Below are 25,001 nucleotides of genomic sequence, written 5' to 3'. Positions count from 1 at the left end.
TTTTTGGATGAAATAAAAAGTGTCGTCACGTCATGCGAGACCTGTGACCGCGCGCCGTGGTGTGCAGATAGCAGGAGAGCGTGCCCGTGTCCGTATTGTGGACTGTATGTGTGCTCGTGCTGTTTCTTCACTCGCAGGTTCGGGTTTAATTACCGAGAAGCAGCCACTGTAGACCGAGAGAGCGTGGAGGGAGTGGGGCGACGGTGAAGGATGCATTAAGCAATTAAAGCTAGGGAGGACAAGAACGAAGCGATGCTGCGCTTTTATTTCTTTTTTTCTTTCCAGTAATTGCCCGGTGATCACAAAGGAGGCGAGTGGAGGAAGAGTGAAAGGAATATGCTGTACGTCAGCATTTTATACCGACGGTCTTTAATACACACGTGATCACCCTTTATCGCTCACGCGCAAATTCTTCAATAACCGCCACCCCCTCCCCCGTCCGTTCATGGCACCACCCGGACACGGCTCTGATTAAAAGCGCAGATCTTTGCATCAGCATGTAATGCAGTATATCATACGTCTCCCGCATACATGCAGCACACACTCAGCCTTGTCTAATTGTACGTGCTTCGATATTTGATGAACAACACGGGAGTTAGCAGCTCGTGACGTCGGCGAGGTGAGAATGCGGGGATTATGTTAACAGCGCTCACACTATGGCTCATCTACGATTTATCCGCCGGTCTCCGCCGCCACACCGGCCGCCCACGTTAAAGCATTTGTCTCGCCTGTTTTGCGGCAGATAAGAGAGGGGAAATTCTCAAACGCGACACGAGACGGCACGGAGACGTGCGAGACGCGGAGAAAAGACCAGAAGCGTGAGGCGCAACCTTTTTGTTTGTCGGCGGCGAGGAACCGGAGGAGGGCTGAGGAGCGGCGATGAATGCTAATGTATGCGGTGCACAGGGCTTTCGGTCACTGATTAGCAGCAGGCAGGGCGGAGGGAAGGAGCGAGGGACGGAGAGACGCGGAAAGGAACGTAGGGCGACCCGGACAGCCGCCTCATTTCAATATGTTAATACATCGCAGTATGTGGCGGGAGAAGGTGCTAGAATGTCAGGGAGATAATCGAGAACCCAGACACTTAGAAACGCTCATGGAGATGGGACGCCCGATATCGGACTCACTGGCCCGGTCCAGGCCGTCATTCCGCTGATAAACAGTGAATCATTTCGTTCTAGAGTACCTTAATCCCCCTGTTTTTGTTTTTGTTATTGTTGTTTTTACATACATGTGGCTAAAAAAAAAAAAAATGTGATGAGTTTCCACAAATTTAATGCTCTCACAGACTCGAAACTCACCGTTTCAGCTCCCTTCACATTTACAGCACGATATAAATAATTTACACACCGTGAATGCGCATATAATACATAAATACACATCATAAATGTCTGCCCAAGCGAAATTATGCTCGAAAGAGCCTCTCGAAGCAAAAATATACGCACTTGCAAATCTATGGCTGCCATCCCAGGTTGCCCTGTAAACGTACCGCGAGCAATCGATCGAAGTCCTCGCCGATACAGAGCAGTCTCTTACGCGTTTGGAAATGTCGAGTTTAGCCATTAAGACAGGATAAACGTCTGGAGCTAATGAAGGGACGTGTTCCTGATTTGAAGTACAGTAGCCAACCCTGACCCGAAGAGATCCGTGCGTTCGGACACGTCTCCCCCTTCCCCGCTGCTTAAACGTGATTAAAACAAACGAAACGTCGTTTTATTCGATTACGCCAAAGGACACGAGTCCTCAGCGCCGATGATCTTTTTTCTTTTTTCTTGATCCGCTTTAATGAGACGCTGCTCGGAATTAACATCGCGTCGGCTAATTCGATTTAGCGCTGCCCCTAGAAATGCCAGACTCTCCCGGTCGGTCTGTAGATGGCCGTGTTCCAGCTTGGCTAAGAGACTCACAGCGGTTTAAAAAAAGATCGAGTCGGTTATGCCTTTCAATTATCGCAGGTATCTAAAGGTATCCGGGTTCTTCGCCAGTCGGACCGCAGTCCGGACTAGAATTCACGGAGTACCTCGCTTGTTGCACACGCACGTGCTACCGACGGTTAGGCTCGGGACGATCGTATCGAGGGTCACAAACCGAGTCCGGCTATCGCGGCGGCTCTCGAGCCGTACGCAGAAAATGTCCGACGTATAAACGCGGTGTCTGCAGCTTTAAATTGAACAGAAATAAATTGTACTGTATCTCGGCTTATTCCGTAGTCCCTCCACGGAGCTGTCTGACTTCGCTCGCAAAATATCGACGAGGGTGTAAATCAAGGACGTGAAACGACGTGGTGTTCATCGGGGTTACGTGCGTAGTTTCTAGAATTTAAAATGAGGTCCCGACTTCAGTTTTGCAAGCATTCCTGACTTTGTTCATATTGAATTAATCCCCAAAGAACAACGGACTAGCTACTGACAGCTACAGCTGACTCGTAACGTTTACATATTTGCGATATACCGTTTGTGCACTAGGTGGCAGTGTCACATTTTAACACAGTGCCAGGAGGACTAGGTGCTGATGTACCCCTCTGTAGACTCAGTCCAATTGACTGCTAGCTCATTAATGTAGATGGTGAACAGTGCTGGACTCTGGTTTCTTGAAGTCTTTACCTCCATACACTCTATCGATTAGGGTGTGTAGAGTCTAAGTAAATGTGGTCAGTTGTACAAGGCTCAAGATTCTGGTCTTTAAAATGCTCCTACATACCCCAGGTTACTTATCACACACACTCTTATGGATTGGTGTTAAGATCCCTCGAGTCCAGATGTCGGGCCGAGCTACGGATGAGCTCGAATAACTAACGCAGCACTTTCTACAGCTCAGGTGTTTTACGTTTGAGCACTTTCCCTCGTCCTACCACGCCCGCGAAACAAATTCTTTTTGGATTTTTAAAGATTTCATTTCTCGGCCCTGCCGTTCCAGGGGAACGTTCCAGGGGTCAAACCGGAGAAGGCTTTAGGGTCAGAGCTCCTCCCCACACCGGTAATGTAAGCTCTGATATGTGCATCTCGGTGGGTTCTTGGCCTGGCGTTTGTCATGGTGATTTCTGTAAAAGCCCCATGCTGAGATACCACAAAAGACGCACGAGTATTGTCCTGTCCTCTCACACCAACGTTTTTTTTTATTTATTTTTTTTTATAAAGTTATATTGGGATCGAAATAAGAAATCCATTTATGGTGGCCTCGGCAGCCTCGTCCGTCAGATCCGCTGGAGCCAGAGCCCTTTAAGAGCCGTTCCCAGCATAGCCCTGCCTCAAACCCATTGTAAATACCCGCCAGACGGCCCACAGACCCCCCCCCCCCCCCCGCACCCGAGAGTCATATTTGTGATCTTAAAATGCTTAAATTAGGTTTTAGAAGGTATTGGAGATCTGTTTCCGTCATGGGTGAGAACAATTTGGAAGCAGTGCAAATCAGTTTATATTGTTATTCAGAGTTCTAAGTGGTGAGGTCATGTGAATGCACCACAGCATTATGACCATTCTCCTTTATTAATATTATGGAATAATGAATATGAGCTCAAAATGCAGATTTTTATTATTATTATTATTATTTTCCAGACCGGGTGAACGGTGTAGGAATTACAGCACTTTTTACATTTTATTTATTTATTTATTTTTTAAAAATATGCGGTCTCCTTACTCCTTACTGGACCAGAAGTAATTTAGACAGTCGGCTGCTTAGCTGTTCCAAGGCCAGACGTCTGTTATTCCCTCATCGTTTTACTTAGAACTAAGCGGATATGCGATCTAGAGTTGATTCCAAGTGTGATTTCCATTTGCATATGGAATCTGTTACCGTTAACTCAAAATGGACTCCAAAGAGCTCTCACTACTGTCTGTGAAGCAAGCCATCATCAGGCTAATAAAATCAAAACAAGCCCATCAGAGAGATCCCAGAAACATTAGGTGTGACCAAATCACCTATTTTGGTACATCCTTAAAAAGAAAGGATGCTTCGGTGAGCTCAGGGACGTGAACATATCCCAGAAAACCCATGGGAAACAATTGTGGTGAAAGACTGAAGAATTATTTCCCTGAGGGGGAAAAAAAAAAAAAAACAACCTTTACAACAGTCGGCCAGATCAAGAACACCCTCCAAGACGTACCCGTGTAGGGTTTACAACAAGATGTAAGTGATTGGTAAGCCTCAAAAACAGGAAGAGCAGATTTGCCAAAAAAAAAGCATCTGAAAGCTCACACAGTTCTTGAACAACAGATCAACTTGTACCGGAATGATCAGAATAGAAGGGTCTGGAGAAGGGAAGGAACTGACAGCACCTCATCTGACGCCATGGGCGTGTACGGCTGCCGATGGAACGTCTGGCCACCCCCTCCCCCCCCCCCCCCGTATTTATCGATGATGTGACCGCCGACAAAAGCAGCAGGATGAATTCTGACGTGTATCGACCCTATATTATCTGCTCAGATTCAACCGAACCCATCGCACGGCTCTTCACACTCCGGATGGACAATGACCCGAAAGCCTTCCAAGGTTTTATGGAGAGGAAAGTTCCGCATTGGTCAAGTCAATCACCTGACCTGATCAAATTAAGCCGCGTTTCACATGCCGAAGGGAAGCCTGGCTGAGCATCACTAGAGAGAGGGGAAAAAACTCTAACCCCAGCGTCCGGTGATGCCCACGGGTTCCGGACTTCAGGCGGCCGTCGACCGCGAAGGATTTGCGACTTTTGAACGGTTTTAAAAACGACAAAAAGTATCCGTACAAACTAACTGCTCACGTCTTGTTGAGTATTCGATCCCACGTTTCATTTCCGAAAGGAGTAAACTGTCGTCTCCTAGCACGCCGAGCCTTAATGAGCTCATGACGGAGCTTCTGCAAATGGCCACGGAGGGAGAAAATGGCCGACCGCAGCGACGGACATAACCTTCCTGAGCCCCCCCCCCCCCCCCTTTTTTTTTTTTTTTTTTTTGCGTCCTCCCTCTCCCCTCTTGCACATGACAGCAGCCCGAGATGGATTTCCCAGCCACATGAATGAATTCATAAATGTATTTCCCCTGGATTTATTGCAGCTCAATCGCAAAATGATGAACAGACTCGAGACCCTTCGGCCCGCCGATCCTCACGAGGGGAAAAAAGAGAGCGTAAGAGAAGAGAGACAGAGAGCGCTACGGATGGAGGGAAGGGGGGAGTAGTGACAGAGATAGAGCCCTCCTCTATATCCCCACCACCACCTGTGTGACAGGGCAGTATAGCGCAGTCTGCCAAGCGATGCGCTCATTCCTCTGAGCCCTGCCACCAGGGAGTACTGGGCCTCAGCTATAAACTTAATGAAGTTTGACTGAACTCATCAGCTTTTCGAGCCACAGTCCCCAAGACTAGGAAAGCAGATGCAAAGGGGTGAAATTCAGAAATTTCCAGGGCTCACATAGAGGTCATTACTTCTCTCCACAAGCTCTCGGGTGGATTTAGAAGGATGGGGACCTATAATAAAAAAAATAATAATAATAATAAAAAAAAAGGAGAGAAATGTCTGATTTGTAAGTAATTTTGGCATTAGCGATCTAGAGAAGAGGTCAATGTCCAGACTTAGACATCATGTCGTGTTTAGCATGCGATCTCCGACATCTTTCTTTCTTCCATTTTCGCGAACGCATCGCGTCCTCTCTTTCGGATTGTATCTCCGTCGTGTACTTCCCTCACCTTTCTCTCCCCCTTTACTTTAGTCCTCTTTCTCGTGGCGCGTGGATCTTGCCATGCACTTCACGTCGGAGTCGGTGTGTGTTGCCATGGTGGTTGCTAGGGATTTATCCGGGAGTGACGTGAAAAGTCCGAATATTAAAGGTGTCCTTCTGATGAGGCGAGGTTGTTTTGAAGCTGCTCGGAATGAGCAATCGCCTCGCTGCCATTTTTTTATTTATTTATTTATTTTTTTTTTTATTTCTCTACCCCCCCTCCCACCCCCCTTCTTTTTTCCCCACCGCACCTTTCATCATCACGTCCGCCGTTCTGGGAAATATCAGTATCGCGCTTCTGTTTTCTCCGTCGCTAGCGAGCACAGCGGTCGTCGTATCACCCGGCCGTCTTTTCCGAAATCCACGTTTCCGACACGCGTTCCTCACCTTAACCGGAGTGCTGTGCTGCAGGCTCACCTCCTGATTGCGTGCTGTTCGAACGTCCTTGAGACCGAAGCAGGGCGACTGGCGCTACGGCTGCCGTTGTGAGCAGGGCAAGAAGCAATCAGTATTACCCAACTGTTCTCCGGAGATGTTAATGTAGGGCCGCGAGCGCGGCGTAGGGACCAGGTGGCCTCTGCGCTTGTGTTAATGGACTTTTAACTCTCAGGGCTCACAATGAACCAATTCTGATTAATAAAAATTGTAAAAATGTATATATATATATAATATATAATCGAGCGCTTGGAACCGAAGGAGTTGCAAAACATAGAAGGTTTTCATGTTCATACAAATCAAATGAAAGATTTTTATTTTTTTTTTAAAAGTGTCTCAATGAGGTCTGATCTAAAAACAAACGCTTGTCCATTTATCAAAACTTAAAATACTCAACGCCGTCAGGCTGATCGGGTCGCGCTTCCTGATTACTCGCGGCCTAGGACGTGAAGGACGAAACAAGCCGTCTCTAATCGCACACGCCTATACGACTGCAGACTTTGGGCTCCATTCATCACACTTTATTCCTAAACCCCATGCAGTGGGAACAGATTGACGCCGATTCCAGTTGCTTTGTCCTGCAGTCGAAGAACGTTGTTCTTCACAGCGTTTTCCTGACTTTCTTTGTTGCTCTTTAGGTGTCCGGCGATCAAACCGCGGCGAGAGGACTAGAACTCTTGAAGAGTGAGGTAGCACACCACACACACGCACTTAGTTTTCTGACACGAAGCTAGTCCACCTAGAGTCTAGGGGTGGCTTGAACGAAGCTCAGGTGCTATATGCTTTCAGGGCTCTGATCATCAGATAATATCTTTGACTAAAGTTTGCAAGTTCACTTCCTGTTTCAAGTTTCACAATCAGTGGAATAGACGATGCCTTTTAGATGCATGGAAATATCATTATTATCTAACCAAATTTCAGTAAAGGCATAATGTTATAAAGCAACTCCAGTGTTCGAGCCAAACGTGAAAGCACCCGAAGCTAATACGCGCCAGTTAGTATTGCATAGACGATTCAGTCCAAATTACGCTCTCAAATGGGCTTTCTGTCTGTCGGTGTTAAATTCATGACTAAACAGTACGTGATCGTTTAAACCAGGGTGTCAAGATTCCGAATCGAATCAAATTCAGGTCCTGGAGAGCACCCCCTGTGTAGTGTTCTAGAGAGTTCTCCAGAATTACAGGCACCAGTTAACAATAAACGCATCCACGAGTGATTATTTTGATCGGAATATATGTTCAGGGTGATCTTGTCGAAAGATCAGTTTAAGTAATGACCTCGTGGGAGAGGCAACCAGGGGTTGGGCTAGAAGAGTAAATGGACCACCGTCTACAAAGCGACCGAGAGTCATCACCGATCCGAAGTAACTTTTTGAGCAGAAGTATGGTGTAATAAAGACTTTTCTGTGCAAATGATTTTGTTGGAGAAAAGGAATGTGGCTGCACTGCTGATTTGATTAGACATTTTAAATGGCTGTGTGTAACATCTTTGTAGAACAATAAGGACTTTGTTAGCAATATATAACATCATGTGTACATAAGATCGTGTAGCATCACATTAAATAGTATCATAAGATGATGAATCAAAATACGTTTTATAAATGGCTAAAAAAAGAAAAGAAAAAAAAACAGAGCAGACCTCGCGTGGAAGGGGAAACTGTTCCAGAGTTTGGGACCAACCACAGAAAAGACACTCATAAGATAGGGAGAATGGATAGATAGATGGATGGATTGATGAATGGATGTATATATGGACAGATGGATGGATGGATTGATAGATTGATGTATAGATGGATGGATGGATAGATAGATTGATGGATGAATGGATAGATGAATGAATGGATAGATGGATGAATGGATGGATGAGTGGATAGATAGTTGGATGGATAGACGGATGGATGGATGAGTGGATGGATAGATGAATGGATGGATGAGTGGATAGATGGTTGGATAGATAGTTGGATGGATGGATGGATGATTGGATGGGTGGATGGATGGATGGATAGAAGGCTGGATAGATGGATGTATGGTTGGATAGAAGTATAAAGGATGGATAGATGGATGTATGGTTGGATAGAAGTATGATGGATAGATGGATCTATAGATGGATGTATAGTTGGATAGAAGTATAAAGGATGGATAGATGGATGTATGGTTGGGTATATGTATAGATGGATGTATGGTTGGGTATATGTATAGATGGATGTATGGTTGTATAGAAGTATAAAGGATGGATAGATGGATGTATGGTTGGATAGAAGTATAAAGGATGGATAGATGGATGTATGGTTGGGTATATGTATAGATGGATGTATGGTTGGGTATATGTATAGATGGATGTATGGTTGTATAGAAGTATAAAGGATGGATAGATGGATGTATGGTTGGATAGAAGTATAAAGGATGGATAGATGGATGTATGGTTGGATAGAAGTATGATGGATGGATGGATGTATGGTTGGGTATATGTATAGATGGATGTATAGATGGATCTATAGATGGATGTATGGTTGGATAGAAGTATAAAGGATGGATAGATGGATGTATGGTTGGATAGAAGTATGATGGATGGATGGATGTATGGTTGGATAGAAGTATAGATGGATGGATAGATGGTAGTAATAACAGTGCATGAATACTGTGCAGTAATAAAGTGCATAACTAACCCCTACACCGTGACAGAATAAATGCTGTTCAATGACGTGTCAATACTCAACCCTTAAAACCCACAAATACATCAACAATCAGTAGTTCTGCAGCACTAATGAGGTGATAATAATCACGTTTAGTGTTACAGGCCCAGAGAGAGAAAACGTCCTGTCCTGTCCTGTACATCTCCCTCCATCACATCACACACACACACACACACACACACACACACACACACACACACACACACACACTCCATGGTCAATAACTGATCAATAAGTAGAGCTGGCTACTTAATTGCTCTTTGCTTGGCAATTGTGCAGGCGCTCACTAGTACACGACCACATGACTTTTTTTTTTTCTCTCTCTCTCTCTTTTCTTCTCTTTCGCTCATCTCTGGTTTTCTCTCTGTCTTTCCTTTGCTTCATTTCTCGACATTTTTGGCACTGGGGGAACAAACGTGCAGTTGACGCATCGTGACGCGAGCATCCAGAAGCTCCAGCGAGACCTGCTCCTGTCTCACCAGGCCCGCGATTCCCAGAGTGCTCAGGTAAATCCGCTCTACTAATAACCAAACACATCCTACTCTCTCTCTTTTCCTCCATCATCATTCTCCGTTTCACTTGTACCAAAAAAATAACCCCCAAACAGAATCTTCTCTTCCTCCTCTCGCGTGTGTGCGATCGCGTCTGACCGAGCTCGAGCACAATGCCATTTTGCGTCCTACCGTATTGATTGCGCCTGTTGTAAATCGCATGCATAAATGAATGCGTGAGGGGGCATTTATATCGTGCAATTATGCTCCGAAGTGCCAGGACAAACATAAGGATCCACGTAAGCGGCGCATCTTTCGCCCGGGCTTAATCGGGCGTCCGTAAACGTCCGAAATTTGTGCTGATTACAGCCGCGGCTGTGTTTGCATTTCATTTCCACATCGGGGTGATGGTGTGATGGCGACCCTCCATCACGATTCAAATGCAGTATTGATCAGGGAGCGGCCGGGGAGTTCCAATCAAAACCGCGCTGAGCGCTTTGCATCCGTTTCACCATTCGCTTTTAAGTCTGAACCAAAAAAAAAAAAAACCCCCACACACACACACACACAAAAGAAATATTCTCACTTTTCTCTATAAAGAAATCCCTTTCTCGTTTCTTTCGTTCACCACGAGACGAGACGTTTTGCTTCTCTTTCCGTGTTTTTTTTTTCTTTTCTTCTTCTTCTACTTGTAGTGTGCTAATGTCACGATTTAAATGAAGTATTGATCAGTTTAGGAGGGGAGAATGGAGCGAGCGAGCGAGCGATTGTAAGGCAAAGAAAGAAAGAGCCGGGTTATCGGCTTGCATCACACACCGAAAGCCAGAGCGTAGGGATGAGACTGGGCTTTTTTTTTTTTCCTCTCTTTCTTTCTTTTTTTTTTTTTTTTTTTTTTTAAGGATTAACCGACGAAAGAAAGATCCGTCTTCCCCTCACATTTTTTGAATTCTCGAATCCTTCAGGTATTCGAGAGGGATGCCAAAAAAGTGGAGCCTGGGAAAGAGACGGCGCGTTCGCCGCGCTCGTCCTCGGAAGAGCGCAGTCGGTGCTGGAGGAGGTGAAGGAGGCGTGCTCGAGTTAGGTGGTGGAGGTGAATTTGGTGGATTACTCCCAGGCCTCTAATGAACGCGGCTGATTAATTGATCTTTGGGATTTGTCCCGGGGCCTCGGTTTTTGCATTTTGTCTTGGAGCAAAAAGAGCAATCTGCCGTCATGCTGGATTGGACTGGTACCATGGGGTCTGTGTACACCTTCCTTCCTTCCTTCCTTCTTCTCTCAGTGATGTCCTCCTCCCTTCTCTTCTCCTCCCTCTCTCTCTCTCTCTCTCTCTCTCTCTCTCTCTCTCTCTCTCTCTCTCTCTCTCTGGTGACAATAACGTGTTAATTACAAGATTAATTATTTATTTAGCGATGCGATGCCGCGGGCCTTTACTAAACTTTCCTGATCCGAATGACGACTTTTTCGCTGCGGATTTCGGACGGCTTTTCAGAGTATCCAGTTTTCCCTAATATCCGATTCCTAATTTCCTGACTGCGTTCATAGTCTTGTCGCAACCCACAGAAAAGCGTTTATTTATTTTTATTTTTTAAAAACGTCTCGATGTAAACGACGCACGCAGAACGGCCCGATTTCACATCAGGTTAAGAAGGATTGATTTTTGTTTGGTTATTCAGCGAGAAGATTTCAGTCAGAGGGGGGAAAAAAAAACGTGACGTTAGGGATGAGGCACAGAGGAAGGATCGGTGTGTGGTTTTTTTTTTTTGTTTTTTTTTTTTGTGCGTTAGGATAACATCCATGGAGGGTTTCGGAAGAGGCGAGGCTCTTTGTAGTGGATTGATTTTTCTCTTCCTCTGCGCCCTGCCTCCTTTTACCGTTCAATAGCTGGACGTCCAGGAGCAGAGGCTGTGGGAGCTGCAGAGGGAGCTGCAGGAGAAGCAGCAGGAGCTGTGGAGAGGACACGACCGCCTCCAGCAGCTCGGCACCGAGCTCCAGAGCACGACGAGGAACGCTCAAGAGCTGCAGGGTCAGGTAAGACCATCACGACCAGGCCCAGGCTGCTCAGGCCTTCTCCATCCCTCTCTCTCTCTCTCTCTTTCTCTCGCCGCTTTTCTTTTATAAACAGAAATCTCCGCGTGCAATCATGCGCGTCTTTATTATTGACGTGTTCCTGAAATAGCGTCATTTTATTTTTTTTCCCCACTTTTACGAGCTCTCACCTTGTCATGCTTTCACTGTAATTGCAGTCATCATTGTTGCGATCAATATGGAGATGACGCGCTCAGCGTGTCTGTGTCACCGAGGTCTGGGCCCAGTACTCTGCTTATTATTTTCCGAACGACGTGAGACGTAATGTGACGTGTGCGATATCGTCAGTACAAACACGGATTCGAACGAGATCGCAACGTGAACGTCCGGTAATCGTGGAGACGGCTACAAGAGGTTAGCGCGTCATTAACGTGCTTCCAGGATTAGCGTGAACTGCAAGTGAAAGAACTGATGCTTCTGACTGACGTATGTGAGCTCCGTTTAGTGCTCCAAATATCCGTGTGTGTTTTGGGGTTTATACTGGAGTTGGGTGCGGTTTAAAATGGAAGGATGTTTCTTTCTTTCTTTCTATTCAGTAATTCTAGCTCTGACAGTTCCTCAACCTCAGCTACATCACTCCAGTTCATAATTGGATCAAGGACAGATGTGCCCAGGGCTGTTTTCTGTTTTCTGTGCTTGTTTTTTTTTTTTTTTTTTTTTAATCGCACTTACACCGTTATTATTTTTGTACCTGAATCCCTAACAAATCGGGTTCGTCTCAGTTTCCCAGAATATAGTCTAAGCAAACTAGTAGCGTAATTTAAACCACTGGGATCCTGACCAGGAAGTTACTAAGGATGAATGAGTGCTACACAGTTGCGTTAATGAACGTAACACCTCTAGTTTCAACTACAGCGCCCTCCGCTAATATTGGCGCCCTCGGTTAATGTGAGCAAAGAAGGCTGTGAAAAATTGTCTTTATTGTTTAATCTTTTGTTCAAAAAATTCACAAAATACTCATGGATATCGAACAACTGCAAACACAACACAAGTTTATCAAAAAAAAAAAAATATATATATATATATATATATATATATATATATATATATATATATATACATCTTATGTTAAATGTATGTGTGCAACAATTATTGGCACCCCTATGAATTCATATGAGAAAAATATATGTGAAGTATATTCCCATTGATTATTTTGGGGTTTTTTTTTTGACACCTGGGTGACTAGGAACAGGAAATTGTTCAACCATGACTTCCTGTTTGACAGGAGTATAAATATGAAGTAACACATAGGCCAAATTCCCTTAGTCAGTCATAACAGTGGGTAAGACCAAGGAATATAACTGTGACGTGCGGCAAAAGGTTGTTGAGTTTCACAATAATTAAGAATCAGGGCAATAATTAAGAAGTTCCAGTCGACTGGAAATGTTATGAATCGACCTGGAATTGGACGTTGTGTCTATATCGTCTCAACGCGCTGTGAAGAGGACGGTTCGAGTGGATAAAAAGTCTCCAAGGATCACAGCTGGAGAACTGCAGAAGTTAGTTGTGTCTTGGGGTCAGAAAGTCTCCAAAACTACAATCCGAAGTCACCGACATCACCACAAGCTGTTTGGAAGGGTTTCGAGAAAAAAGCTTCTACTCTCATCCAAAAACAAACTCGAGCGTGTTCAGTGTGCAGACACTACTGGAACTTCAAATGGGATCGGGTTCTATGGTCAGATGAAACCAGAATAGAGCTTTTTGGTAATAAACACAGAGGTGGTTTTGGAGCACACAGAGAGGTAGCCATGTGGAGAAGTACCTCATGCCCACGGTTAAATATGGAGGTGGATCTTTAATGTTCTGGGGCTGTTTTTCTGCCAGAGGACCTGGACATTTTGTTAGGATACATGGCATCATGGACTCCATCAAATATCAACAGATATTAAATGAAAACCTGACTGCCTCTGCCGGAAAGATTCAAATGGGCCGTGGTCGGATCTTCCAGCAGAACAATGATCCAAAACATCATCAAAATCAACACAGAAATGGTTTACTGACGACAAAATCAAATTCCTGCCCTGACCATCCCAGTCCCCTGACCTGAACCCCATAGAAAACCTGTGGGGTGAACTGAAGAGGAGAGTCCACCAGCGTGGACCTCGAAATGTGAAGGATCTGGAGAGATTCTGTACGGAGGAACGCTCTCAGATCCCTCACCATGTATTCTCCAACCTCATCAGGCGTTACAGGAGAAGACTCAGAGCTGTTATCTTGGCAAAGCGGGGTAGCACAAAGTATTGACTAAAATGGTGCCAATAGTTATGACACACCTATATTTATATATATTTTTGCAATTGTTTGATATCCATGAGAACAGAGTATTTTTGTGAATTTTGTAAACAAATGATCAAAAGGATAAACAATAACGACAATTTTTCACAGCCTTTTTTGCTCCTATTTCCTAAGGGTGCCAATATTAGTGGAGGGCACTGTAAAAAAAATAATAAAAATAAAATGCACCTTTTTTTAGTTTCTATATTTATATTTGTTTAGAACACAGTATCTGTTCAGTCCGAATAACATATTCACATTCGTTTAGGCCTGCATCCCTAATGTGAATGTGACCGGCCATGTCGCACTTTCACATGATGTTTTTACTTCATACAGGCTCACTGAATCGAACGCTAATCCTAATTCCCAATATGGATGCCAGGATGGCGGGTCTTTTGCTTATTTTACATCCTCCCCTGCTCTGTCGGGCTGACAGTTTTCTCCGACACATGTCGGGAGGTTCCGGAAAGCTGGATTATCCCTGAAAATCCCTGAAAAATACGAGCAGACAGTATGTCCCGTGTCTTCCAGACATATTTACAGACCAGTGAACATACAAGTAGCACGTTCTCCTGTGAATTAAGAGTCATTTTGCACGTACGTCTAAAAAAAATTCATCCACGAGCAGTCGGCAGTCTGATGCATGAACAAACAAGACGATGCCCCCGGCCTGACGCTGGAGCCGGCGAAGATTTGCTTCACCGCAGCTCAAAGAATATTACAACCCTCCCTTCCTGATGGGAAAAAAAAAACAACAACCCCCCCCAAAAAAAAAAAAAAAAACCCCAAAAAAACTGCTGACCAATCAGAGGCCGGCTTGGCGGCGTCCATCAGGAAACAGCCATGTCACCTGTCGCTAGGCGTCACGGCAGACTCGAGCAAGGAGAGAGAGAGAGAGCGTGCCGTGCTGAACGAGGCTGAAAAGTAATTCAGCACAGGTATGACCTGTCCAGTTCTCATTAAGGCTGTGAGCATATCGCTGCACGCTCTCTCTTTTCCGTTCCGTCCACGTGACGCGTATAAATAACGAGATAGAATGGAAAAGGAGGTATGAGTGCTGCTTTTGAAGCGTAATACTGTTTATATCGTCTATCGTGAAAGCTAAGCCTGATCGGTTCACTTTGAAAAACGCCAACTGTTTACACTAGACGTAGGTCCATATATATTTGGACACTGCCACAAGTTTTATTTTGGCTGTCTACCAAAACGTATTCAAGTTACAGTTAGATAAGGATTATGGGATTAAAGTGCGGTCTCTCGCCTCTCGTTTAAATGCATTCTCGGTTATATTGGAGGAAGGGTTTTAGGAATTACGGCTCTTTAATATGTAGCCCTGTCTTTTTCAAGGGACTAAAAGTAATTGCCCATTTGACTGACGGGTGTGGATAGGTGTTCACTTGCTCTCGATGCAAGTGAAACAGGCCATCCTTAGGCTGCAAAAATCCACCAGGGAGAGAGCAGGTACATTAGGAGTGGGCAGTGGGAGCTCAGTTGTTAAGACGGTGGACTCCTGAGTGGAGGGTCGTGAGTTCTGATCCCAGCACTACCGAGCTACCACTGCTGGGCCCTTGAGCAAGGCCCTTAACCCTCAACTGCTCAGTTGTATAAAATGTGACGGAAAGGGCGTCTGCCGAATGCCGTAAACGTAGGAGTGGCCGAAAATCAACAGTTTGGTACATTCTGAGGAAAGAAAGAACACACTGGTGAGCTCTGCAACGCAAAAGGGCCTGGACGTCCATGGAAGACAACAGTGGTGGATGAAGAAAAACCGCTCTCACAGCATCCAGCCAAGTGAAGAACACTCTCCAGGAGGTAGGCATATCATTATCCAAGTCTATCGTAAAGAGAAGACTTCACGAGAGCAAATACAGAGGGTTCACCACGAGGTGCAAACCATTCATAAGCATCAAGAATAGAAAGGCCGAGATTCACCTTTGCCAAAAGACATCTAAAAAAAAAAAAAAGCCAGACCAGTTCTGGAAAAGCATTCTTTGGAGAGATGATCAACCTGTACCAGAATGATGAGAAGAAAAAAGTATGGAGACGGATTGGAACGGCTCATGAGCCGAAGCGTACCACGTCATCTGTAAAACATGGTGGAGGCAGTGTGATGACGTGGGCATGCATGGCTTCCAGTGGCACTGGGGCACTAGTGTTTATTGATGATGTGATGCAAGATAGAAACAGCTGGATGAATTCTGAAGTGTACAGGAATATATTGTCTGCTCAGATTCAGTCAAATTCAGTGAAGTTAATTGGACGGCGCTTCACTTTACAGATGGACAATGACCCAAGACGTGCTGCGAAAACAACCCAGAAGTGGAATATTCTGCAATGGCCAAGTCAGTCACCGGGTCTCAACTCGATCGAGCATGCCTTTCATGTGCTGAAGACAAAACATAAAGCGGAAAGACCCACGAACATACAACAACTGAAGACGGCTGCAGTTAACGCCTTGCGAAGCATCACAAAGGAGGAAACCCAGCGTTCGGTGTTGTCCATGGGTTCCGGGCTCCAAGCGGTCTTCGCCTGCAAAGGATTCTGGACAAAGTATTACAAATGGAAAAAAAAAAAAAAAAAAAAATCATAATTATGATTATGAAATAAGGGAACTGTGTATAAAAATGGTTGCAATTCCTAAACGTTTCATCTGATATTTTTGTTCAACACCCTTGAATTAAAGCTGAAAGTCTGCAGTTCAACTGCATCTCAGTTGCTTCATTTCAAATCCATTATAGTGGCGTACAGAGCCAAAATGATGAAAATAACGTCGCTGTCCAAATATTTGCGGCCCTATCTGTATATGGCCAAAAGTTTGTGGACACCTCGCCATCACACCTGTATGTACTTTATAACCGCCACTCTTCTGCGAAGGCTTTTTCCACTAGATTTTGGAGCGTAGCTACGGGGATTTGTGTTCACTCAGCTGCAAGAGCATTCATCAGATGTCCGGTAAGGAGGCTCCGGTTCCAGGTGTTCAGTGGGGTTGAGGTCAGGGCTCTGGCCTTCTTTCCAACCTCAACACACCATGTCTGGGCCTCTTGGTTCCAGTGAAGAGAGATTGTAATTCAACGGCATACGAAGACATTCAATACAATTGTGTGTTTCCAACAGTTTGGGGGGAAGAACCCTACATAGGTGTGATACTCAGGTGTCCACAAACTTCTGTCCCTGTAGTGTATACGCAGAATACCGATTGTATACGTCTCAAAAATGTTTTGAAGAGGTTAATACTGGTCTGAACGAGCTTGCTTGGAACGAATGTCGCAAAAACGGGTAATTCACCCTGTCTCGATGAAGCAAGGTGTCATAGCGCACATAAGAAGGCACTTACGCGGCTGAGCACCGAAAGCCCATAATCCCTAGCGCTGAGAGTTGTCACTTTAATGTCCGTGATGTATTTACTTTCCCAAAACAGCAGAGCGTAAGGTTCGTGTTTTCAGTTTAACCAACTAGGATGAATGACCACAAATAAACACTACTGAAATATTTATCTGAAACGTCGTTGACCTCATCATACGACGTCACGTGCTGAAATCGAGGGCGCCTTCACGAGTGGAATTTCAAGCAGAGGGGGTGTTCCAGAGGGGCAGAACGAGAGCGGACGATTCGATCGGATATTATAGCCGCACGTCCGAGCGCACTTGTCGATAACGTGTTGGATCCGGACCCTGTTTCTTTGTACACTTACACCGCTGTGTGTTTTTCTACCAAACATATAAAGCGTGATCGCGTGGTCGTCTTTCTAAACGCGACCCAGATTGAACGAGCGATTTAAAAAGTCTCGCCGAGCTACAGTCTGATGAAGCAGTAAGACCAGTATCCGATCCTTGTGTACTCGAATTCGAGTTAATAGGTACCTTCGCGGATACATTCAGGTATATTAAGTTCATCCAATCACGTTGGTTGTTTCCTTGACTCTTGAAGCAAATGATGTTTCAATCACATCCAAGCTCACTTAAATCGGACCTCAGATTTCCCAGGTGTTCTCGACTGCGCCCGGGTTGGGAAAAATAAAATGGAACCCGTCCTCTTCGGATAGTGGGATTATAAATCATTAGAGTATACAGGTGAAGAAGAAGAGTAAAGACAACAGTACTATACTAAGTACCTTACCTGTGTCATGTTTGTGTGTGTTTGTGTGTCCTGCAGGTTGAGAAGCTCAGTGCTGAGCTGTCCTCCATACAGAGAGGAAGTGAAGCAGAACAGGAGACTCAGAGGAAGTTCAGGGAGCTTCAGGCAGAGCTCTCGGCCACTCGGGTCCGGCTCAGCGACTGCCAGGACGGGAAACGGGCGGCCCTGAAGAGGGTAGGAGCCGTCACTTCATACCTACACTCCCGGTCAAAAGTTTGTGGACACCCGACCGGAACCTTTCCCGCGATCTTTAAAAACCTTTTGATCTGAAGGTGCGCGAGTCAACGTTTGAAATCGGCGTCGTGGACTAAAATATCATCTCGGCGAACAGGGCGTCTACTTTGAAGATAAGATGCGAAAACGTTAAATTACTTTCCATCGCGACATAATTCCCATAGTTCCCTTTGTGTCACTCCAGAGTCATTCCGGTAGATGAATCCGTAGCGCGGAGTAAGCGAGAACAAGAACGATCCCGTCCCGCGACGTTCAACGATGTTAAAACGTAACTACAGACGGATAAAAAGTACGACATGTTCCCTCCTTCGAATAATACAGAAATAAATAAATCTAACGGGTTTAGTCCGCCTCAGTCGCTGAGGTTTAAGAGGAATAAAACACGGCGCTGGTTTGGGAAAATGATCCACGTCGATGTCTTGCGATCATCGGTTTTTAACAACGCGATTATTTTCTTAGAACAGAGCGTTTTATTCCTTCGGAAAAAATCTTAAATGACTCTCGTGCACACTGACGAAGCTCACAGATGCTATGTTTATGTCTGGCTTTCCTTTCCTTTCCTTTCGAATTATCCTTCATTGTGTGAAAGTGTTGTTTTTAAATCAAACTAGCTCGGATTTAAGCCGGACGGTAGTTACTTCCTACGCGTATACACCTGCCACTTATCTTTTATCCCCAGGCTCGATTCATTTGCACCTCGTTTCTTTAGCCACCTCCGTTTCAGCTTTACCAAGCAGCTGGCCGAAGCACAGCCCTTCAATTTTGTACACGGGTAGCAATTTTATTTTCATTAATCTGCGCTACTCAGCACGACCCCGGCGTCCGGCTGTAATTTGGCGAGCGCCGGGCGTGCGGCGTGGCCTGAGGATCCGAGCCTGAAATAAGCCCTTCGCTCCGGGCCCTCGGCGCAAGACCTGCGTTACCGCCCTGCGGGAGAGCCGCTCCAGCCACGCTGCCTGAATAGCCTTGATTTTCCACAGCCGACACTGTGTTATTACTCATCAGAAAGTTTGTTCAGTGTGTGTGTGTGTGTGTGTGTGTGTGTGTGTGTATGTAGAAGTGGAGGAAGGATTATTGTTCATCCTGTTTGTCACAAAACTATGTACCATAGCAGAATCCCTACATTTATTACTGGAGCACACGGCAGCTACGGGCTCATATTTATTTATACATGTCCCTCATTTTTCTTTATAGTCAAGGTGATGTGTATAAATTCACCTTTGTTGACTTTGCGTGTGTGCGCGTGTGTGTGTGCACACGGTGCATTAATGATGCATATATCCTCTATCTCCTGTCTGCTCTTAATCCCAGCAGTGCTGGCTCAGGAGCAGATTACTGACAGCGGACATGAGAAGAGTACAGAGCAGGGAGACCTGATGCGAGAGCGGACACACACACACACACACACACACACACACACACACACACACTCCATTTCTATTCCCTCATCTACACTTCTCATTATGAGCAAACAGAGCAGCCATTTTCTCTCCCGCTTTATTTGTTCAGAGTCGCCATCTTTGTTCTGGATATTCTCTCACCTCGGAAATGTTTTTGTTTGATGATTCAACATTCAGTGTTTGAAATGGTCTGATTGTGTGTGTGTGTGTGTGTGCGTGCGTGTGTGAGTGCAGGCAGACGAACAGATCCAGCAGCTGCAGGAGGAGGTGTCCAGGCTGAAGCTGCAGCTCCAATGCGTCAGTCAGCAAGTACGTGCCGTTCCGAAGTCTCGCCTCCGTCTTTCTCTTCCTCCTTCCTTCCCTTCGCTCCCCCCCCCCCCCCCCCCCCCCCGTACGACTCCAAAGCGCCGCGGCTTTCCAGAACTCCGGGGTCCTCTCACGCTCGATCGAAAGTCCACCCGCACACGTCCGTCCAAACGACACACACGTAACGTATAGCGCGCGTAGCGACGAGCCGCGCGGTCTCAACGTAGCACTTCGGAACCAGACATGAAGTGTAGCGTGTATCGAGGAGAAAAAAAAACGACGCCGGCGTGTCTCGCGAGGGGAAAAAGAAACACGGGAGCCGAGGGAACTCTTTGTTTCCGTCAACAGCTTGCGGAGGTTCCATGGTTGCGTCCAACGCGGAAAAATAAATCCTTATTTATCGGCCGCGGAGAAATGACGTACCACTTCGAACCTCACGTTCGGCCGGTCGTGGAGGAAAACGTGACGGGACGAAAGGCGTACGATTTGTGAGGGTTTTAAGGGTTTACGTGTAAATTCTGAAAAGCGACATAATTAGACGCGTGTGTGTGTGTCGGACGTTCCGTGAAGGAATTAGCCTGGTTCCTCCTCTTGAGGAGGTATTAAAAGCCGGTACCGGACCCGTGACTGATGGAAACAGGTTCTTGAGACAGACAGCACAAATGTGACTCTTTTTTTCTGGCACGTCTGTTTCGAGTAGAAAAAGCTTGTAAAAATCCGATGCCAAAAAAAAAATATTCTAATCAGACGCACGATTCAAGGCACGTTTGTGCATTTGTATGCGGTTTCAAATCGGATTAAAGTAGGTTCCAAGTTCTGTTTGGTGTGACTGAGAAGAAATTCAAAACACACACACACACACACACACACACACACACACACACACACACGTTCACACCTAGGGGCAAGTTCGAGTCGTCATTCCGACTACCAGCACGTTTATTTCTGGAAGTGGGAGGAAACTGGTGGACCCAGAGGAAACCCACCACACAGGCATGGGGAAAATATCCTCAATACAGACGCCCTAATGATCGCATTTTATTTATTTATATTTATATGTAAATAATGCGATCATTAGGGAGAATGTCTAGTAAGGAAATAAAACACCTGTGAAAAAAGGTTTTTGGACATTATGGACTTGTAAAACATGTGACAGGGTTGTTGGGGGGGGGGGAATAATCTTTACCTGTGCCGTTGCTATGACAACCAGCATGGTCTTCTAAGCAAATACACTGTGATCCGGCTCAATTTCGGTTACTTTATTATATATATATATATATATATATATATATATATATATATATATATATATATATATATATATATATATATATATATATATATATATAAAATAACTCTGTACACTGCCTTTGGGGTTCTTCTGACTCGGTGTGTGTGTGTGTTTTTTTTTTTGTTTTTGTTTTTTTTTTTTCTTTCTCCGAGTCCACACGTCCAGTGGAGCTCCCAGAAATAGCCAGCTAGTGGGGCCTTTATGGGGGTTAATGAAGAGTCCAGCTCCATGTGAGAGTAATTGGGTCTGATAGCTTCAGTAATAGGGGTGCAGTGGGTACCTCTGTGCTGAACCCCCCCAGCACCCCTCCATACACCACCCCTTCATAGTCGAACCTGCTCCTCTACGCATCCCCCTACTACCTCCACCCCCTCGGAGTGTTAGGGTCCAGCGCGTGGCGAATGATTGCCAATAAAACATTTGATTGAGAGGAGAGCGGCGCGTGAGCCATAAACAGGCTGGATTCTGCCCTTTAATTTCGCCAACACCAGAGAATTGCTTTTGCCTTGCTGCAGAGCACACACACACACACCAGCAGTTAGCCGTACACCCTAGGAGTGGGGATTTAATTTAGTGTGTGTGTGTGTGTGTGTGTGTGTGTGTGTGTGTGTGTTTACTAGTCCTGAGGACAAAGACGAAGGGCTTTTCATTGTGAATTCTCACTATTCTAGGAGCTGCCTCGGTGCTGATAAGGAGGGGGGGCGGGGGGAAACAATAATTTCATACTGCAGAGTAAATTGGCTGTGCTGCAACTAAGATGGCTACAGCAGCGACAAGAGAGAATCAGGAACGAATAGGGATTTTAACCTCTCTCCCCGTCTCTCGCATGCTTTCCCTGTCCTCCGATACGACATCCGAAGTGTAGCAGGAAGCCCACGCGAGCTCTGCCGCTTAGAACCATGCTCTGTTTTTACCGGCGTGAACGCTACACGCAGATCTATTTCCGACGATCGTTTAGGCTACGTTTAGGAGAATCGGGCTACTTGCACAGGTGACACACGTCTGGCGTGTACGCGTGTTCGCCCCGGTGCACACGAGCGTGCGTCGGCTGCGGGCGGCGAGCGTCGCGGGCTCCGATGAAAGGTTAGAGCCGGCGCATATATCAGACGCACGACGTCGCAGTAATAAAAGGCCGGCCGCGGAGCCGCTCCGGTCTTCTGGGAACCGCACGCGTTTTTACTGCCTTTCTGACAGCAAGATAGAGCGCTCGTCCAATTAGAAAAATATTCGGAGACGTACCTTACAACCAGGCCTTGTTTGTTTGTTTGTTTATTTATTTGTTTGTTTAAGTTTCAAACCCCTTTGCCTGTTTTAATTTATTTATTTTACTACATTTTAGCCATGTTCCTAAATGATCAGAGTAAACATTTTATGTTTTGCCATTATTTTATGTAAGTACTGTCCTGATTAATTCCTCCCCCATTCGTCCAGCCTTCAAAAATAGATGCAGGCTTTATTTTTCTCCGTTTTTTCCTTTTTTTTTTTTTTTTTTTTTCCCCGAGATTGCATTAAAATTAAATTCTCTCTTGTTGTGAAAAGAGGCGCGCGTTAAAAATAATTGGATGTGGGAGAGAACAAAGGGCCGCCTCCCCTTCCTGCGGCTGCAGAGCCCGTTAAGGCGTTGATGCCGAGCACGCCGCATTGTTCTGCTGTCTGCAGCCATCCCCCCCTCCCCGGCCAGACACTCAGCGCCGGAGAAGTCACTTTTAATGTCTGATAATCAAGGTGAATTTTCAAAAAGCTGCCATTTTCAAATGACGGTGTATACATTATGTGGGGAGACGGCAAAGCTTTTCAGGGAGAGGAGGGGCCCCCGCTGGTCATGCACAGTGAAAGAGAGACACCTAATGGCCACTTGTGGAACGACAGCCTCGGTTTGGGTTCTGGAAAAGAAGGAAAGAGGAAGGGGAATAATGGCAAGAGAGCAGCTTCTAGGCACTCATGTTGTGCATCTTGCATCTTTTCATGTGTATGGCTTTTGCTTTTGATGTGACAAGGTCTGTGTGTGTGTGAGTGTTATAAGAGTAGGTCTGGGGGAATTTAAAAAAATTTTTTTCCCTCTTCCAAATAGTAGCCAAAGTGAATAAGTGTAGGTGGACAGGAAGCAGGAGCTGAGCAGTCGTGACGCACAGAACCAGCGACGGAACCGGGTTCCGCGTCTCTGCCCTGCTCGAGCGTTCACAGGTCTCTCTTTACCTTTCCTTCTGCACCTCTCGCCTTTCTCACCGTCGCTCCAACCGCAGCGCAGGAGGCACAATATGTTATTTGCAGCCCGGAGAACGTGGTCGTAAAGGCGTGTTTATTTCCCGCAGAGGAGAGAGAAAAAAAAAACCGATAGGAACCGGACCGGCTTTTGCGTGTGCGTGTGTGAACGCGCCTTATATGTTTATTTATTTATTTCTTTATTAATGCATCTATTATATGCAAAATAAAATGATGACGGTGTTTAGTTTGACCTTGAGCCAGCTTTAGTTATGGACTAAAGTGTTCCAGTGAACGTGAACAGGACCAGAGACATAAGGCTGCCTTAGACCTTATATTATATTCATCTATGTATATATGATGCAAATAGTGGTGTGTTTTTTTGTTTGTTTGTTTGTTTGTTTGTTTCCCCAGTTTTTAAACCTGTACCGATATGTCGGCTGGTGAAAAGCTTAGCTTGCATACACGGACCGGTGAACCTGCGGCGATTTCGATTTCCCGCCGATACACACGCGCTTGGATTTCACGTCCACGGCACGTTACGGCGCCGTAGCGTTTTACACGATCCCGTGAAACATCTTAAAAATAAAGGACAGAGGAAAGAGACCAGTGACCTGTGGAAGTTTTCTTCTTCTTCCTCCTATTCTTCTTCTTCTCTACTCGTCTCTTTTTCAGAATGAAACGCGAATAGAAAGAGTCTTTGGTTCAGCGTGCATGGTTTTTTTTTTGTTTTTTTTTCTCTCTCGTTGATTATCTAAGCCACAGGGTTTGTTTTAAAGCACCTCGTCTTCAGAGGACAGACTTAATGCACCGGCGGAGGAGCAGTCGGCCTCGTCCTTTCTCTTTCTTGAGATGTGTCATGCTTTCTGAGATGGATTCTCTCCTGCTTGCGTGTGAGTGTGTGAGAGAGAGAGAGAGAGAGAAAGGGAAAGCGTCTCCTTTGAGACAAGCTCACTCACACTCACTCACACACATACACTCGAGGAATATAGAGAGCTCTTTTAATAGGTCGCTGTCCAAAGTTTTTTTGTGCCACACGCTTTTACTCAAGTGGAAGCCGCACTTGGCTTTTAATCGACTGGGTTTTTTTTGTTGTTGTTTTTGCGCCAGATAAGCACGTTGGGAATAGAAATCACAGCCCACTTTGTGGCAACCGAGTAGATTTCCTCAGGCGCACGTCTGCGCACGCAGAGATTGTAGATCTTAACCCACTCGCTGCGTTTTTGCCGTACACTCAAAATGACTTGTTGTTGTTCGTTGTTTAATACTGTCCATTTGCATATTTAAATATCGCCTATTTACCATATAAGACGCACGTGTTTGAATCAACGCATGCCACGTTTCATTTTCAAACACATTACGCAGCGAAGGAATCAAATCATGGGATGTTTGAGCGCCAAAGCCTGCACGTTTCAAACGTTCAAGGGGCGGAGTCGTGTCTGATACAGCTCCTCCCACAAGCCGGACCCCCGAACCTTAACCCGCACGATCGTGTACATCACATCAAACACACACCAGCTCCACCTACACACCATTTTCTTCTGGCTTCTGACTCCACCCCGTGCACTATTTCTTCTGCAGGCAGGGGAACGTGCCAACGCTCACCCAGACACGAAAATCATCCCCCAGGACCTCCGAGATTGCAGGTACAGGTAGTGTTTTCTATAGTGAACGAAGTTTAACACCCCAACTCAAAGGATCGCTGCTTCCCGTTACTTCCCGTCCTTAAAGCGGACATGGGCTTTGAGCTCGGAGAACTGAGAAGTC

At 45.6% G+C, this 25,001-nt stretch overlaps 1 protein-coding gene across 9 annotated transcripts in view; it reads left to right on the top strand.

Moving 5' to 3' along the window:
• Positions 1–25,001, top strand: part of LOC108270982 (polyamine-modulated factor 1-binding protein 1) — a 186,844-nt gene that overhangs the window by 98,723 nt on the left and 63,120 nt on the right. For 8 of the 9 annotated variants that reach the window (XR_001813781.3, XR_001813780.3, XM_017478086.3 and 5 more), the window contains 5 exons: positions 6,764–6,814; positions 9,240–9,323; positions 11,190–11,336; positions 17,820–17,975; positions 19,670–19,744. Coding sequence is in view for 7 of the 9 variants with exons in the window: in XM_017478086.3 (XP_017333575.1) it covers positions 6,764–6,814; positions 9,240–9,323; positions 11,190–11,336; positions 17,820–17,975; positions 19,670–19,744 (513 nt within the window). In the remaining 2 variants the exon portion in view is untranslated. The remainder of the gene's footprint in view (positions 1–6,763; positions 6,815–9,239; positions 9,324–11,189; positions 11,337–17,819; positions 17,976–19,669; positions 19,745–25,001) is intronic. The other variant, XM_017478093.3, reaches the window with a different exon arrangement.

Source organism: Ictalurus punctatus, chromosome 10 (genome assembly GCF_001660625.3).
Source record: "Ictalurus punctatus breed USDA103 chromosome 10, Coco_2.0, whole genome shotgun sequence".
Taxonomy (NCBI): Eukaryota; Metazoa; Chordata; class Actinopteri; order Siluriformes; family Ictaluridae; genus Ictalurus; species Ictalurus punctatus.
Note: the sequence above shows the minus strand (reverse complement) of the source record. Positions and strands in the feature narration are given on the sequence as shown.